We start from the raw sequence: 17556 nt of genomic DNA on the forward strand, positions 1-17556 counted from the left end.
AATATCTTAGGTGTTATATTGCTGATAACCAGGTTGAATGGGTGTCATATCTTCCTTTAGCAGAGTTTGCTATAAATAATCGCCACCATGTTTCTCTCTATACCTCGCAGTTTTTCTGTAATTATGGTTTTCATCCTCGTTTTGGTTCATTTTCCGCCTCTTCTAGTGATAACCCTGAGGTAGAAGTTGAATCAAATAAACTGTGCACAGTTTGGGCTCAGGTTCAATTGAACCTGAGGAACTTCCAAGTTATTCAAAAGAAAAATGCTAACAAAAAACGTACGGTGGGTCCTGTGTTTAGTGAGGGTGAAAAGGTGTGGCTTTCTACTAAAAAATCTGCGACTTAAAGTGCCTTCTCGTAAGTTTGCCCCAGATTTATTGGTCCATATGAAATTGTTTAAATTATTAACCCTGTATCTTTTCGTCTGGCTCTTCTTCTTTTAAAGTTCATGATGTTTTTCACAACTCTCTCCTAAAAAATTTTATTACACCATCTAATCCACTCAGGAAACCTCCTCCTCCAGTTCGTGTAGACGGAGATATGGAGTTTGAGGTTCAGAGGATTGTGGATTCTAGAATGGTCAGGGGTACTCTCCAGTACTCTGTGCAATGGAAGGGGTATGGGCCAGAAGACCGAACTTGGGTTCTTGCCCATTCAGTACATGCTAGTAGTTTAGTTGGGATTTTTCATTCAAAGTTTCCTTTGAAACCTAGGCCAAGGTTTAAGAGTCCGGTGAAAGGGGGGTACTATTAGGAAAACACCTGTTCCCCTAGGATTAACAGGACTACTGTTCTAGCTTCTGGGCGGTCCTGGTTTTACTTTGAGCCTATCTCTTTTCTCTGTCCTTCTGCCTATCAGGTGTAGGGTTAGTATTTATACCTTCACCTGTACTTTACTTGTGATTTTCCTGTCTGCATGTGTTTTGACCAAGCTACTTACCTACACCCTTTATCTCTGACTTCTGGACTTCTTGGAAATCGACCTTGGCATGTATTTGGATAACCATTTGTTTACCAGTTTTGATTATCTGAACTCTGCTTTACCTGATATCCATTTGCTTACTGTTTTGGACATTCTGGCTGTCTGGTTCCTGTTCAGGTTTGCCTGCATTGCACCTCTTATCCAACATTAAACTCTGCTAAGACAACCTGGGTTCTATGCAGCAAAAATCATCCTGCCTTGCGGTCGGCTCTGGCGATAACCTTAGAGTAGTCTTAGACTCTGTCGATCAGAGTTGTGACGGATTTGAGGTTGCGGATTTATTTGTACGCTTTCTACCGGCAGTCTCCAGCAGCCCGTGGGGAATTGCTGAACTTGCAATTCCATAACAGGAAAGGTTAGTTTGGAGACAGGACTATGTGACTCTTCAGCATAGCGTCACCACCCCATGACCCTTTATAGAGGAATTAGCATACAGCGTGCACTGTTTTAAAAAGTTGACTATATACAATGAAGAGCGCCGCAGCCTCTTCATTGTATACATGTTTCTTCCCCTGGTTGGTACACGCGCCATTACATTTGTAAGCTATTGCACCACAGTCCCATTCATACAGCTAATTGGCAGGGAGGGGGAGAGAGAGTCAGATCCCCACCGATCTTATATTGTGTTCCCTGAAAAGGTGCTCCAAGCAGGCTAAAACAACTGCCTCCTAAGTCGGACATAGTTGTCACTTATATTTCCAAAACATATAGGTTCATATAGATGCGACTAGGGCTGGGCAATTAATAGAAAAATAATCTAAATCGAAATTCAGCGCAATTAATCAATGTCATCTTGCGACTTTCCGTTTTATCAATTATTTTTTCACAGTTTAAACTATATCTGCATCTTCAGGACGCAGATACAGTTGAATCCAATGGTAGGGCAGGGTACTGTAAGGTCCAGGCTCTACCATTCACTATGTTTCGCTGGATGAGAGACAGTGACTTCATTGCGCCTGTCTACGCCGTACAGACCAGAGGAGCAAAGGGATCGCCTCAACTCGTCATTGGAACGGGATTAGGTGAGTATATTATTATTTCTATCAGGCACTATTGGGGGCAGCTGGGGTGGCATTATACAGAGTAGGAGCAGCTATGGGGATATTATACTGTGTGGAGGACAGCTATGGGGGCATTATGCTGTGTGGAGGATAGTTATGGGGGCATTATACTGTGTGGAGGACAGTTATGGGTGGCATTATACGGTGTGGAGGACAGTTATTGGGGGCATTACACGGTGTGGAGGACAGTTATGGGGGCATTATACTGTGTGGTGGCAGCTATGGGGAGCATTGTACTGTGTGGGGGCAGCTATACGGGCATTATACAGTGTGGGGGCAGATATGGGAGCATTATACTGTGTGGGGGCAGTGTCAGGAGGTATATTATATACAGTAGTATACAGCAGGCTCAGGGGATAAATATAAATTTAATGGCGTAGCATGCAAATAGGAGGTGTGGTATGCAAAAAGGGGTGTGGTCTAAATTATCGTAATCGAGGATGCATGTTCAATTAATCGTGATTTTGATTTAGGTCATAATTGCCCAGCCCTAGATGCGACACACAGATGCCTATGCTGTCCCAACCTCAGTCCCTGCAAAAATATAGTTAAATCTAATGTCACGAAAGAGTACTTCGCTATCCAACAATTTATGAATTGCTCTTCTATGTATGTTATATACCATATTGAATGAAAATGCGAGCTTCAGTAGATAGGGAGGCAAAACAGACCCTAAGGGCCAGGGTGAATAAACATAGGTCCACTACAAGCAACTGTTTTATGAAACACAGTGTGTCTAGACATCTTTGCCAAACTCACAAAGGCATTTTTGATTTAACAATCACACCAATAGAAATTACCTTTAGTAAGGTACATAACTGTTTCCAATCACTTAAAAATAGGGAATTCTTCTGGATATATAATTTCAGTATCACTGCAGATGGCCTGAACAAACAATCTGAAAATAGCAACTGAAATTGCCCCCCATCCCCCGTTTTTTTGGACAACCCCTTATGATACATCCTCTACCTGCCATAATCAGATTATATAAACCTTTATTCTTTACTTTTTATATTATTTGTGGTAACTAACATATTAATAATTACTACACATCATGGATACGCGTCTCCATTAGTAGATGAGTTTACATCACATTTCTTATAAATATGTTTTAATACGACTGTATCTTATAAATCTTTTCTTTTAACGCAATAATCTTAATGGATTGTTTTTACTAATGGATGGATCTCAATTGATCGGTTCACTTACATAGCTAAGTTTTAGTGTTGTAACCGTTAAGCTTGTCCGTGACTCATAAACAGGTAGTAACTGTGTGCTTATGTACCATGGTGACAATACTTATGTTCAGTAAAATATCTTGTTCAACGTTAATTTTGTTTGAAAATGTGTTTCTTTTAAAAGGGAACCCCATGTTACAAACCAGTTCAAAGGCAGCTGCATGAGACAGGTGCCCTTTAAATAGGGACATCTGAAACCCTTTTTTTTTCCTACGCTGATAATTTTCAGCAAATTTTACGCGTAGGAGACAGATTTGTACTGCTCATGTGTTTGTTTATTTCATAGGGGATTTTCTAGACCGCATACAATTGTAGCACACCTTCAGTACTATAAAAGGAAAAATGTTCCCATTCACTTACAGCAAGCAGAGACCTTATAATATTGAAGATTTGAAACTCAAAAAGTTGCATAACTGTTTATTATACAATGATTAAGATATATCAACATAAAATGAGACATTCCCTTGCATACAGTTCTACAAAACATAAATTAAAACATAAATAGATGCACTGATGTCAAATAGGTAGATTTTTATGGCAGGAGATGAAAGAAAAATGTTTAACTTTGTTGCAAATGCTGCCTCTTCATTGAGCCCAGAGTTTATTCCGGAAAGAAATAAAAGTATGTGACATCTATTCCAGCATTACTTAAGGGGCCCAACAGAAATTCCTCTGGGGGGCTCAAGATGTGGCATAGTATGGGGTCGACGAGGTACAGCAGTAGACAACCCCTTCTGAAGGGTTTATCCCGTTTTGGGTTATTTCCTAAACAGCCTATTAGTCTCTACTGATGATATGACCTGTATGTGGTTTGCAGAATCTTCATGTCACACATAACAGAGGACCGATCATTGTACCGGAGGAGCACACCATGCATTTTATTGTTTTCGATTTACAAGACTGAGTACAACAGTAGGTTGCACAATGTACAATACATATAGAACTGGAAGCAGGGTGCTGAGATGGAGTAAAGTGTGGTATGAACAGTGATCGGCATGTGATTTCCCTGCTGAAAAGATAAAAGGACATTGTAAGGGGTATGAAACTGTGACATGATATATATCAGAATTGTCCATGCTTTGATATTTTAGTTCCTTAATAAAGCTGGTCAATATAGAAATGTATTCATGCCATTGAAGTTTGTTGGTGTTGTTGAAGAACTTTGAGAATACTATCCACAAAGAAGTAAGTCGTTGACCAAATAAAGTGTCTACTACATCATGCACAGTGACCAAATTGAAGCTTAGGGCTCATGCAAACCATAGAGCCGTACGCCCAGAGTTTGTTTGGCAGCCATAGGTCCTCTGTCTGCCACCTTATGGTGCCTCTGTGATATGGCACCTGATGGAGCATGGCAAGATTCATAGGGAATCCGAGAGGAAAAACAATATGGTATCGGCCTATAGAATCCAATGAGTGCCATTTTGAAATATGCAGATTATGGATCTGTAATATCACTATGAGCATTAACCCTTAATCTCATTTTTCATCTTCTGGAAAGACATGAAAACACTGAAAGGAGAAGAGGAAAAGAATAACAACATGAAGAGGAGCAGTTACTACGACAGAAAACATGATCATGTCACTGAGAATCCTGAAGACTAACACAGATTACACAACGTCTGCAGGAGCAACATTTATAGAGGCCTCACTTTATTATTATTAGTTACTAATTCCACCTGGTTTAATACCTCGGTATGTCTGGTTTCCACTGTCTTCAATGAGAGCCAATGTAAGAGCTCTCATCTGCTCAATATCCAATAGGTTCCTTTGTTGTTCTGTAACAGCTTTGGCCTGAGACCAAGAGAACAGTTGCAATTGCTGTGAAGAGAACGATACCTGGAAGAATGAAGTGGTTAGTCTGAGGGCTTGCATTGTTTATTTGTTCCAAATGCTGTAAAGTAATTTGCACATCATCATATTCAATATAATCTAGCAAGGATTTAATTATACTTACTGCAAATTTCTTAGGATGGATCAGAGATATCGCAAGAGGTGTAAGACCTTGAATCTGCTCTAGGACCAGGGAAGAAAGTTCAATATCTTGCAGTCCAGCTATAATAAACATGGTAGCAGGCCGTTAAGTTGAAAAAATACACAAATCCATCATGTTCCTGAGGAAGGCAAAACCACCCTTACAGGGGTTTTCCAGTCCCTAAAAATTGATGGCCTATCCTCCAGATAGGCCATCAATAGCTGATTGGTCGTGGTTCAACTCCAATCAGCTGTTTTGAAGGGGGTGCAACATTAGTCATTTCTACTTCATCACTGTGAATCGTCGACACACATGAAGCAGCGATTCACAGGTATTGCAGCCTTCTTCTCCCACTGGAGTGAATGGGAGAAGGCTGCAATAATGTGAATTGCCGCTACATCTGTGTCGACGATTCACAGTGAGCAAGTAGAAATGACGAGTGGTGCACCCCCTTCAAAACAGCTGATTGGAGTTGAACCTTGACCGATCAGCTATTGATGGCCTATCTGGAGGATAGGCCATCAATTTTTAGGGACTGGAAAACCCCTTTAAGGGTGCGGCACCTCCTTCAAAACAGCTGATCGGCAGGGGTCCCAGAAGTCGGACCCTGAACGATCAGCTATTGATGGCCTTACCTGAGGATTTTTAGGGACTGGTAAAACCCCTTTAAATAGCCCCTTAGTCATCTTTTTTCCAAACAGAATAACCCCAAGATTAATCATCTCTCTTGGTACTGCAATAAGTCTTGTAAGGTTACAAAAAAGTGCAAGTGCACCTGGAAATGTGTCTCACCAGCGACTGATCCAATCTCGAGAAAAATGTCTTCTGTCCATCCACTGACTGGTCCAAAGATGTCATTACCATTGCAGAGCCGTGCAAGCGCCTCTAATTGTTGCTCAGTGCAGCTGAGTGCAAGGTGGCCTATATACATCACTGCTGAGCTAAAGACAAGTGGAATGAGACAAAACAGAAGTGACCACAGGTATCAACTTCTAGATTACATTACTAAGGAAGTAAAAAATGTACCAAAATTCCAGCGGCTTCATCTGTTCCATGTCTTTCTCAGGTAGACCACAAATTACATATCCAAGAGTCACCAAGTGCAATGTATTAAGATCCTTTGCTGTGACATTATGAGACTGCATGAATCCATTGACTAACGTATTTAACTGTGGAGATTAATACAGAAATAAATCTTAGGATAATGAAGTCTGAATATTCCTGAGCTTATTGAATATTCAGGCATGTTGCAGGATTGTACTCAAAATTGGGCAATGTATTTCTACCCTTATCCTTTTTCTATACATTTCTTTACCTGACTTATAGTCCATTCTTGCTGTCTTCCAAAAGCCTCCATAACTTGTAAGTCTCCCAATGAAACAGCTTTGAGTTGCTGCACCATAAGCTTAGTCGCCAATCGACCCAGCCGTATAAGGACGTTGTTAGGAAGAACAGAGACAGGTCCAGCAATCTGAAAATAAAATATAGCCAGTGTACTTGTTGCTTCTTCTGGTTATCTAAGTTGATGTCGGTAAAAACACATAATTTCCTACCTTGAGTACTCTGTCCAACAAAGGAATCAGCTCACTATTTGGGATATCAGGATCTAGACCTATTTCTTCAAGACAGTCCATAAAATTGACAGAAGTCATTCTCATAAGGACATCTACACCCCATGCCGAAACAATGCTACCACGAACAATGCCACACTCAGGTGCAAGTACTGCTAATCGAAGAGGAAAAGAGATAAACGATTAATCCTTTGTAGAATACAATTGTAGGAATAGATTTTAGCCTAAGTTGACGCTATCGCAGGGTGCCGATGAGTTGCAATGGCAGCCAGGGTCTAACAGTGGCCCTAAGCTCTGCAATTTTACTATACCTATCAGAGGCACGACCTAATAGAATGCCTGTTCGCATTAGGCCCTGTTCACACAGCAAAATTCCACTGGCCATTCAAATCAATGGGAGTTGGACGCTTCTTTTTCCCACTAGCTGATTTTTGCAGCTAGCTCGAAAAAGAAGCGTCCTGCCCGATCTTCAGGGTGGATTCCGCCCGAACCTCCCAGTGGGAGAAGGAATATTTCTGCGCGGATTGAGCGGCGGGACCCGCCATGCAAGATCCGCTGTGTGAACTGACCTTTATGCTGACAGGCATAATACACTGCAATACAGAAGTATTGCAATGTATTATATGAGCGGTCAAATGCTCGCACAGTCTAGTCTCATAAAAACGAACTGAAAAAGTCTAATATATTTTTCTCAACATAAAAAAAAGAAATAAACACAAAAAATTTTTTTCTTCATTAAACCATGAATCATAAAGCCGTTATCTCTACTTGCATATTGGACCTCTTCCACCATGACTCCTTCAAGATGTTCTAGCTGGCTGCCGTTGGACACTGATGAAAAGAGTCCAAGTCTTTCTCAATTTTTGTCCACACTGCTGGATATATGGAAACGATTTGCAATACTATTGCGCCTTGTCTCCTCCCCGGGTCCGCCAACTCCACTTGTGGGTAACCCGCAATTTGCAGCTACAGAATGTAGCTCTTCGTTTCTCTAGCTAATGAGCAACCCAATAAGAGTTATAAGGGATGTAGTGCGACCTCTGTCAGACATCGTAGGGAATTCTGGTACATCTACTGGGAATTGGTAACAATACCATCAACTCCCGAGTTATGTGAACTCTCTGATACCTATGCCTAAACTCACTGCCCAGGTTTTAGACTTTAGTTATGCCTTTCCTCTGTTGCACCCTCACATTCGATCTCCCTAGTTTATGGTATGCTGTTATTGGGTGATCCGGAGGACTCTGCTCCCGGTTTTATTCAGGCATGGGAACGGGAACTGGGACGTAGTTTCTCATTGAAACAATGGAGTGAATCCTTTCTTTTCACTCATAAGCTCTCAGTCTATTGTAGACTTCAGGAACTCAATTACAAAAATGGATCTCAATGGTATAGAACCCCCGCCAAATTACAGCAAATGTACCCTAAGTTTTCCCACCTATGTTGGAGATGTGGTTCAGCTCCAGGTGCAATGATGCATATCTGCTGTGAGTACGCTGCCATAGCTTCACTGTGGCGTGAGGTGACTTCCTTCTAGAACGCTTTATGTTGAATGTCTATACAGATTTCCCCAGAGATAGCTCTCTTATCCATGTTTACAGGTTTTATCTCCAAGCTCAAAAATACAACTTGTCCTGCAAAAAACATGTCCTCATAAGGCTATGTCAACAGAAAAATAAAAAAGTTGTGGCTTTCAGAATGTAGTGATGAAAAACCAATAAAATCTAAAGTAGGCAGCATTATTACAAGGATCTGTCACTAGTTTAGTAATGCCCAATCTTGTAACTAATCTAGAAGGTTCTGTCACACTGATAATTCCAGTGAAAATTATGTCCCAAAACATTTATTATTTTAAAAGTTCTGAGCTTATTTCTAAATATGCAAATTAGGCTATACTAGCCAAAGGGGTGGTAACATTGCTCTCACTGTGGCGGTGTTTGTGTTGTGTGTATGACGCTGTCCAATCAGTGTCATACAGTTTATCCCCTTCCTTATACACCTTGATCTCAGCTTCAATCGCGAGATCACGCTGTGTTAATACTTCAGGCCGATGTTCCCTGGATGAGCGCTGAGGCGATGTGTTAACCCCTTCCCCCTGCTTGCATTCTGGGCCCTAATGGCCAAGCCATTTTTTCCATTGTCACATTTGAAGAGCTATAACTTTTTAATTTTTGCGTCAACATAGCTGTATAAGGTCTTGTTTTTTCTGGGACGACTTGTCGTTTTTATTGGTACCATTTGAGAGTAGATGCGACTTTTTGATCACTTTTTATCACATTTTTTATGTCAGGATTAACAGAAAACAGCAATTCTTCCATAGATTTTTATTTTATTTTTTACGGCGTTCACAGTGCGGGTTAAATAATGTAACAACTTTATATTCGGGGTTGTTATGGACGTGGCGATACCTTATATGTGTAACTTTTTTGCTTTATTGTGGGTTTTTTTAATAGTAAAGCATTTTGTAAGGGGAAAAAGTGGGTTTTTCTTTTTCACATTTTTTTAAATTAACTTTATTCAACTTTTTTTTACTTTTATACTAGTCCCACTAGGGGACTTCACTATGCGATCCTACGATCGCTATTATAATACACTGCAATACTTTTGTATTGCAGTGTATTACTGCTTGTTCCTTTTAAAACGGACAGGCATCTGCTAGGTCATGCCTCCGGCATGACCTAGCAGGCATTTACTACAGGCAGACCAGGGGGCCTTTATTAGGCCCCCGGCTGCCATCGGAGACACAGACACTCAGCGATTTTATCGCCGGGTGTCAGTGGGATGAGAGGGAGCTCCCTCCCTCTCTGCAAAACCACTCAGATGCGGTGCACGCTATTGAGCACCGCATCTGAAGGGTTAAACGGGTGAGATCGATATTAATATCGATCTCACCCGGTCGAGCAGGGACGCCCCCAGCCCTCAGCTACCACTGGCAGCTGAGAGCAGGGATATTTGACAGCTCCCTGCTCGGTTTACTTTATTCTAATGCAGCGCCGTGGAATGGCGGCGCTGTAGAATAAAGCCCATTAATGACCACCGGCGGTCATTAAGTAGTTAAAGGAGCTGCGGCCAGAAGTGTAAACACAGAGTGATTTCACAATTGAAGCTGAGATCACGCTGTGTAGGGATGGGGAGAAACTTTATGACACTGATTGGACAGCATCATACAGACATCACAAACAGACAAAGAGCAGCGCTAATGCCCCTTTGGCTAGTACAGCCTCATTGGCATATTTAGAAATAAGCTCAGAACTTTTAAGATAATAAACGTTTTGGGATACAATTTTCACTAGCATTATCAGTGTGACAGCGCCTATTAGATTATTTAGGAAATTGGGCATTACCAAACTAGCGATAGATCCTCTTTAAGGCGTTAACAACTCTGTTAGGAAACGCCTGTTCCCTTAAGATCACCATGACTACTGTTCTAGCTTCTGGGCAGTTCTGGTTTTACTTTGAGCCTATCTCTTTTCTCTGTCCTTCTGCCTATCAGGTGTAGGCAGGGCCGCCATCAGGGGGGTATTAGGGGTAGTGGTGTGAGGGGCCCGGCCAAAACTAATTGAAAGGGGGGCCCGGCAACTGCCTCGACATTCTTTTGGTAGGAAAAAACGGGCCCCTGCAATGGGGCCCGTTTTTTTCACCAAAAGAATGTCGTGAGCTGCTGCTGCTGCTGCGGGCCCCCTCCCCTCGTCATGGGGGGCCGTCAAACCGTCCGCCCGCGCGCGCACCCGATCGCGCGCACAATGAAACTGCCGCGCGTGCACACTCGCGAGCGCGCATCCACGAACGCCCGCACTGGAGACCGCCCGCGCGCGCACCCGCGATCGACCGCGCGCGCACCCGCAAACGAAGCGCGCGCACCCGCGACCGGCCGCGCGCGCACCCGCGAACGAAGCGCGCGCAGCCGCGGACACACATGGACAAAACTTACCTGGAGCCTGGCTGGAGGTGAAGGACTGGACGTCTGGACCGAAGACCTCCCCTGGAAGACATCGCCGGAAGAGGACTGGAGTGGGAGCAGCTCTTCTGACAGTGAGTAAATTATCTCAAAGTGTTGTTTATGTATGGCCCTGTTCAGACAGTATTTTGCAGGCAAAAAAAAATCTGCCTCAAAATTCCTTAAAGAATTTTGAGGCAGATTTTGCCCTGCCCACACTATCTTGCCGCTTTTTTTGCTGCGTTTTTTGCTCGCGGCGATTGAGGACAGCAGACAAAAAACGCAGCGAAAAATGCATTTTCTGCCTCCCATTGATTTCGATGGGAGGTCAGAGGCGGAACCGCGGCAAGAAAGGATGTGCTGCTTTTTCTTTTTTCCGCGACTGGCTCCCATTGATTTCAGATTAAATCAATGGGAGGCGGTTTTGGAAGTTTTTTGGTGCTGATTCTGACGCAGTGTCCGAGTCAATATCAAGGCCCAAAAACTCTGTGAACTGGGCCTTATTGTTAGAGCTTATTCAGACGAACGTGTAATACGTCCGTGCAACGTGCGTGATTTTCACGTGCCTCGCACGGACCTATGTTACTCTATGGGGCCGTGCGGACTGTCAGTGATTTTCACGCAGCGTGTGTCCGCTGCGTAAAACTCACGACATGTCCGATATTTGTGCATTGTTCGCATTACGCACCCATTGAAGTCAATGGGTGTGTGAAAATCACGCCCAGCACTTCCGCAGCCGTATAAACTATGAATGAAATTAGAAAAGCACCACGTGCTACAAACATACAAACAGAGTGTCATAATGATGGCGGCTGCGCGAAAATCACGCAGCCACGCATCATACGCTGCTGACACACGGAGCTGTTATGGACCTTTTGCATGCGCAAAACGCCACGTTTTTTGCGCGTGCAAAAAGCACACGCTCGTGTAAATCCGGCCTTAGGGTAGGAACACACTAGGCATGAACACTGAGGATTTTATGCAACACATTTTATTGTGGATAATCCGTAGCGTATCACAGTCGCAGCAGAGTGGATGAGATATGAACAAATCTCATCCACACGCTGCAAAAATAATGGACCTGCAGTGTGACTTTTTGGCTTTTTAAGTCGCATGTCAATGTATTCTGTGGGATCGCTGCTCCTTTGTTGCGGAAATGCTGCGGTTCTGCCGCAAAAATCACACAAGAGAAGAAAAAAAGGTACTTTTTTAAATTGATAAAGTTTAGACTTACCCCGGCCGTAGTCCTGGTGACGCGATCCTCTATTCCTAGCGCAGCCCCGCCTCCTGTCATGACGTTTCATCCCATGTGACTGCTGCAGCGGTCACATGGTCTACAGCGTCATCCCAGGAGGCGGGGCTACGTTCAGAAGAGAGAGACGCGTCACCAGGACTACGGCCGGGGCAAGTCTAAACTTTTTTTTCCCTGCAGGATTTCCGCAGCGGACACGCCTCACCAAACCTGCGCCACTATTTGGTGCGGTTTTGCTGGCAGAATTCCCTGCGGCTCCCGGGATAAGCTGTGTAGTTTTACTCAGCATATCCGCCTAGTGTGTCCCTTATGATGTCGCTCCTGGAGCTGCTGCCGCTCTCTAAATAGGCAGTTGGTCCAGTAGAATTTGGAATTATTTTTTTTTGTGAACCAGCTTAAAAAAATACAAAACTTTTGTGTTAGGGCCTGTTCACATCACCGTTCGCTTCCGCTCCGGGGTTCCGTCTGAGGTTTCTGTCGGGTGAACCCCGCAACGGAAAGTAAAAGTGATAGCACAGCTTCCGTTTCCATCACCATTAGCGCAGTCGACTGCGCTATTAATTCCGTCCGAAAACCAGCCGGAATGGTGACGAACCACCGCTCCGGGGTTCCGTCTGAGGTTTCTGTCGGGTGAACCCCGCAACGGAAAGTGAAAGTGACAGCACAGCTTCCGTTTCAGTCACTATTGATCTCAATGGTGACGGAAACATCGCTAATGGTTTCCGTTCGTCACCATTCCGGCTGGTTTTCGGACGGAATTAATAGCGCAGTCGACTGCGCTAATGGTGATGGAAACGGAAGCTGTGCTATCACTTTTACTTTACGTTGCGGGGTTCACCCGACAGAAACCTCAGATGGAACCCCGGAACGGAAGCGAACAGTGATGTGAACAGGCCCTAACACCAAAGTTTTGTATTTTTTTAAGCTGGTTCACAAAAAAAAATAATTCCAAATTCTACTGGACCAACTGCCTATTTAGAGACCGGCAGCAGCTCCAGGAGCGACATCATAAGGGACACACTAGGCGGATATGCTGAGTAAAACTACACAGCTTATCCCGGGAGCCGCAGGGAATTCCGCCAGCAAAACCGCACCAAATAGTGGCCCAGGTTTCGTGAGGCGTGTCCGCTGCGGGAATCCTGCAGGGAAAAAAAAGTTTAGACTTACCCCGGCCGTAGTTTAGGTGACGCATCTCTCTCTTCTGAACGTAGCCCCGCCTCCTGGGATGACGCTGTAGACCATGTGACTGCTGCAGCAGTCACATGGGATGAAACGTCATGACAGGAGGCGGGGCTACGCTAAGAATAGAGGATCGCGTCACCTAAACTACGGCCGGGGCAAGTCTAAACTTTTTTATAAATTTAAAAAAGTGGCTTTTTTTTTTTTTCTCATTTGTGATTTTTGCGGCAGAACCGCAGCATTTCTGCAACAGAGGAGCGGCGATTCCACAGAATACATTGACATGCTGCGGCTTAAAAAGCCAAAAGTCACACGGCAGGTCCATTATTTTTGCAGCGTGTGGATGAGATTTGTTCATATCTGACCCCCTCTGCTGCGACTGTGATACGCTGCAGATTATCCACAATAAAATGTGTTGCATAAAATCCTCAGTGTTCATGCCGAGTGTGTTCCTACCCTAAGGCCGGATTTACACGAGCGTGTGCTTTTTGCGCGCGCAAAAACGTGGCGTTTTGCGCTTGCAAAAGGTCCATAACAGCTCCGTGTGTCAGCAGCGTATGATGCGCGGCTGCGTGATTTTCGCGCAGCCGCCATCATTATGACACTCTGTTTGTATGTTTGTAGCACGTGGTGCATTTCTGTTTTCATTCATAGTTTATACGGCTGCGGAAGTGCTGGGCGTGATTTTCACGCACCCATTGACTTCAATGGGTGCGTGATGCGCGAACAATGCACAAATATCGGACATGTCGTGAGTTTTACGCAGCGGACACACGGACTCGCGCTGCGTGAAAATCACTGACAGTCTGCACGGCCCCATAGAGTAACATAGTTCCGTGCGAGGCGCGTGAAAATCACACACGTTTCACGGACGTATTACACGTTCGTCTGAATAAGCCCTAACAATAAGGCCCAGTTCAACGTTTTTGGGCCTTGATATTGACTCGGACACTGCGTCAGAATCAGCACCAAACAACTTCCAAAACCGCCTCCCATTGATTTAATCTGAAATCAATGGGAGCCAGTCGCGGAAAAAAGAAAAAGCAGCACGTCCTTTCTTGCCGCGGTTCTGCCTCTGACCTCCCATCGAAATCAATGCGAGGCAGAAAATGCATTTTTCGCTGCGTTTTCTGTCTGCTGTCCTCAATCGCCGCAGGCAAAAAACGCGGCAAGACAGTGTGGGCAGGTCAAAATCTGCCTCAAAATTCGGTGCGCGCTTCCAGGCGGTCGCCGGTGCGCATGCGCGGGAGTTTGCGTGATCGGTCGCACGGGCGGCGGTGTTTGACGGCCCCCATGCTACCCAGGGCCGCCATCAGGGGGGGTATTAGGGGTACTGATGTGAGAAGCCCGGCCAAACCTAATTGAAAGGGGGGCCCGCAGCTCATGACATTCTTTTGGTGAAAAAAACGGGCCCCATTGCAGGGGCCTGTTTTTTTTCTACCAAAGGCAAGTCGCGGCAGTTTGCCGGGCCCCCCTTTCAATTAGGTTTGGCCGGGCCTCTCACATCAGTACCCCTAATACCCCCCCTGATGGCGGCCCTGGGTACCATGATATAGTACTGGACGGAGTACCGTTAACAGGCGGTGCCACGGTAGGGGGGCCCAGAAAATGTAGCTGTAGGGGGCCCTGAAATTCCTGATGGCGGCCCTGGGTGTAGGTGTAGCGTTAGTATTTATACCTAGCTTCCCCCACCTGTTCTTTGCTTGTGATTTTTCTGTCTTCATGTGTTTTGATCAAGCTACTTACCTACACCTTTTACCTCTGACTTCTGGACTTCTTGGAATTTGACCTCAGCGAGTATTTGGATAACCCTTTTTTTTACAGATTTTGATTATCTGTTCCTGGCTGGTTCTGACCTCTGCTTTACCTGATATCCACTTGCTTACTGTTTTGAACTTTCTGTTTACCCTCTGGCTGTCTGGTTCCTGTTCATATTTGCCTACATTGCACCTCTTATCCAACACTGAATTCTGCTAAGAAAACCTGGGTTCTATGCAGAAAAACCATCCTGCCTTGCGATCGGCTTTGGCGAAAACCTTAGAGTAGCCTTAGACACTGTCAATCAGAGTTGTGATGGATTTGAGGTTGCGGATTTATTTGCACGCATTCTACCGGCAGTCTCCAGCAGCCTTTGGGGAATTGCTGAACTCGCAATTCCATAACATAACAAACTCTACCTTAAGACCACCTCACAGATAATACCGATACATTATATGGGCAATATTGTGTATAAATTTTCCCATTCAAATTAGATGAAAGTTAGTTTGGCAGAGCGTGCATGTTAAAGGAAAAGGTGTGAGGAATGCTTGTTCGAGTGGCAGCTATCTGTAGTCCCACCATACCTGCAAACCTCCACTTAGCGAAATCCTGCATGCGGCCCTAGACAAATACATTTATTTTTAGGCTTGATTTTGGCTTAATTTTATCTTATTGATATCCTTAAAATATCATTGATAACACAATATAATCTATTGGCTCAATAATTTATACATGATCTGCCAATGGAGATAATAAACTATCTAGAAATTGTTTAGATCATTGACAAACATCTCCATGAATATAGTTGGAAGAGGTCAAGACAGCTTATATTAGCATCTTCTGGCTCCAGAAACAGGCCTTAGTATACCCATAAATGTCAGATGCTGGTCAGACTTGTGAAAGATTGGTCATACTAAAGATGTTTTTATTAGCGGGCATGTTCGGACCTCCCGAATTAGTCAAGTGTGCAAACACACATGAAAACTATTGTCTGATTCACCGATTATATTTAATACCCTTAAAATGAATCTGGCTACTCTGGCTATCTAATCTTCTCCAGTTTGGCCACTTATGAATAAAATCTGGATTGTTCTTGCTTGCAATAATAAAATAATAGGACAATAAAAAATGACACTTTATAACTAGTGATGTCATATGTCTGTAAATGGTGAACTTCTTACAATCTTTCAACGCCACTGACTCTTACCTGAACTCCTTGGCATGGAGCGGGACAAAAACAAGCGTTGAAACACTATACGTTGTTTCTGCATGTTCTCTGCTTGCTGTTCAACAGTTTGAGTTTTTCTGCAGGCTGTACCTAAGGCTGATTTCCTCCATTTTTGTTCTTCAAATAGCATCTGGAATAACCAACGGCTAGAAATGGCAGCCTTGCAAAAAGAAGGGAACATTAAAGATGAGTCATATAGACCAGCAGTCCCCGACTTTTTTTCACCAAGGACCAGTTGCATGCAAGAAAATTTTTCCACGGACCAGCGGGGGGGACAACAACATGTTTGGCGGAGGCAGGGTAGTTGCAGTGAGGGGGTTAGGGTCAGTTCACACGTTGCGTAAATACCGCGTACTTTCCACAACAGGATTCGTTGCGGAAAATCCGCAGCATAATACAGTAGCAGCAAAGGGGATGAGATAGAATAAATGTCATCCACGCGGTGCGTAAATAGTATTGACATGCGGTGCAGAGTTTTATTCCACAACATGTCAATTGTATTTGCGTAAACGCTGCTTATTTGTTGCGGGTTTTCCCCATTGAATTCCATTGGAGGTAAAACCCACAATGAATAGCAGTTATTGCGTTTATTGAGGCGGAATCGCCGCAAAAAAGCAACTCAGAAAAAAACAAAAAACGTATACTAACCCAGAAGTCTGTGTTCTTCCTCCAGGCCGGCCTCCTGGGATGACATTTCCTCCCATGTGAACACTGCTGTGGCAGTCACGTGGGATGAAACATCATCCCAGGAAGCCTGGATGACGTTACAGGGCTGGCCTCCTGGGATGACGTTTTATCCCATGTGACCACAACTGCTGCCAATCACAGGCTGCAGCAGTCTCCTGGGATGAAACGTCATGCTCAGGAGATTTCTGCAGCGGATATTTCAGGCGAAAAACTGCACCACAGTTTGGTGCGGTTTTTCGCCCAAAATTCCCTGCGGCCACCGGGGCGTATACCACATAACATGGCCTGGTACCAAATGGTCCGTGGCCTGGTATTGGTCCGCGGACCGGTGGTTAGGGATCGCTGATTTAGACTATCATGTAAGTATTGACATATGGTTTGCACAAATCTGTATTCAGTGGAGCACCCAATTGCAGTGAATAAAGTTCAGCAATCTACTCAGAAATACATATATAAAAATTATGCAATGAGGCTACACACTGTATAGTCCGGATAAAAATTCAACACACTGTCTCCAGGAAAAGTTTCTCACCATCCCCAATATCAAGGAGGTTAGATTTGGTAGATTAAGGGTCAGAACACACTTGGTGTTTCTACTGCCGGGTCTCCCAGCCTTTACATAAAGTGCTTCTGGACAGGTTAAAAGCAGATAAACATAGCGCAGACTGCAACATTGGATAAAATCTTT

The 17556-nt window shown here is 44.1% G+C and overlaps 1 protein-coding gene and 1 long non-coding RNA gene across 4 annotated transcripts in view; one reads left to right on the top strand and one right to left on the bottom strand.

Annotated features, from left to right (window-relative positions):
- Positions 1-17556, top strand: part of LOC142749869 (uncharacterized) — a 60771-nt gene that overhangs the window by 16620 nt on the left and 26595 nt on the right. The window lies entirely within an intron of this gene.
- The window catches only part of LOC142749868 (stereocilin-like), a 57410-nt gene continuing 43580 nt past the window's right edge, over positions 3727-17556 (bottom strand). The window contains exons 15-22 of one of the 3 annotated variants that reach the window (XM_075858400.1): positions 16161-16341; positions 6810-6979; positions 6572-6727; positions 6283-6425; positions 6049-6197; positions 5239-5336; positions 4973-5120; positions 3727-4290 (exon numbers count right to left, since the gene is read on the bottom strand). In XM_075858400.1, the coding sequence (XP_075714515.1) occupies positions 4160-4290; positions 4973-5120; positions 5239-5336; positions 6049-6197; positions 6283-6425; positions 6572-6727; positions 6810-6979; positions 16161-16341 (1176 nt within the window). In that variant the 3' untranslated portion in view covers positions 3727-4159. Of the gene's footprint in view, positions 4291-4972; positions 5121-5238; positions 5337-6048; positions 6198-6282; positions 6426-6571; positions 6728-6809; positions 6983-16160; positions 16342-17556 lie in introns of all 3 variants that reach the window. The other 2 variants (XM_075858401.1, XM_075858399.1) reach the window with 2 other exon arrangements.

Source organism: Rhinoderma darwinii, chromosome 3 (assembly GCF_050947455.1).
Source record: "Rhinoderma darwinii isolate aRhiDar2 chromosome 3, aRhiDar2.hap1, whole genome shotgun sequence".
NCBI classification, from domain to species: domain Eukaryota; kingdom Metazoa; phylum Chordata; class Amphibia; order Anura; family Rhinodermatidae; genus Rhinoderma; species Rhinoderma darwinii.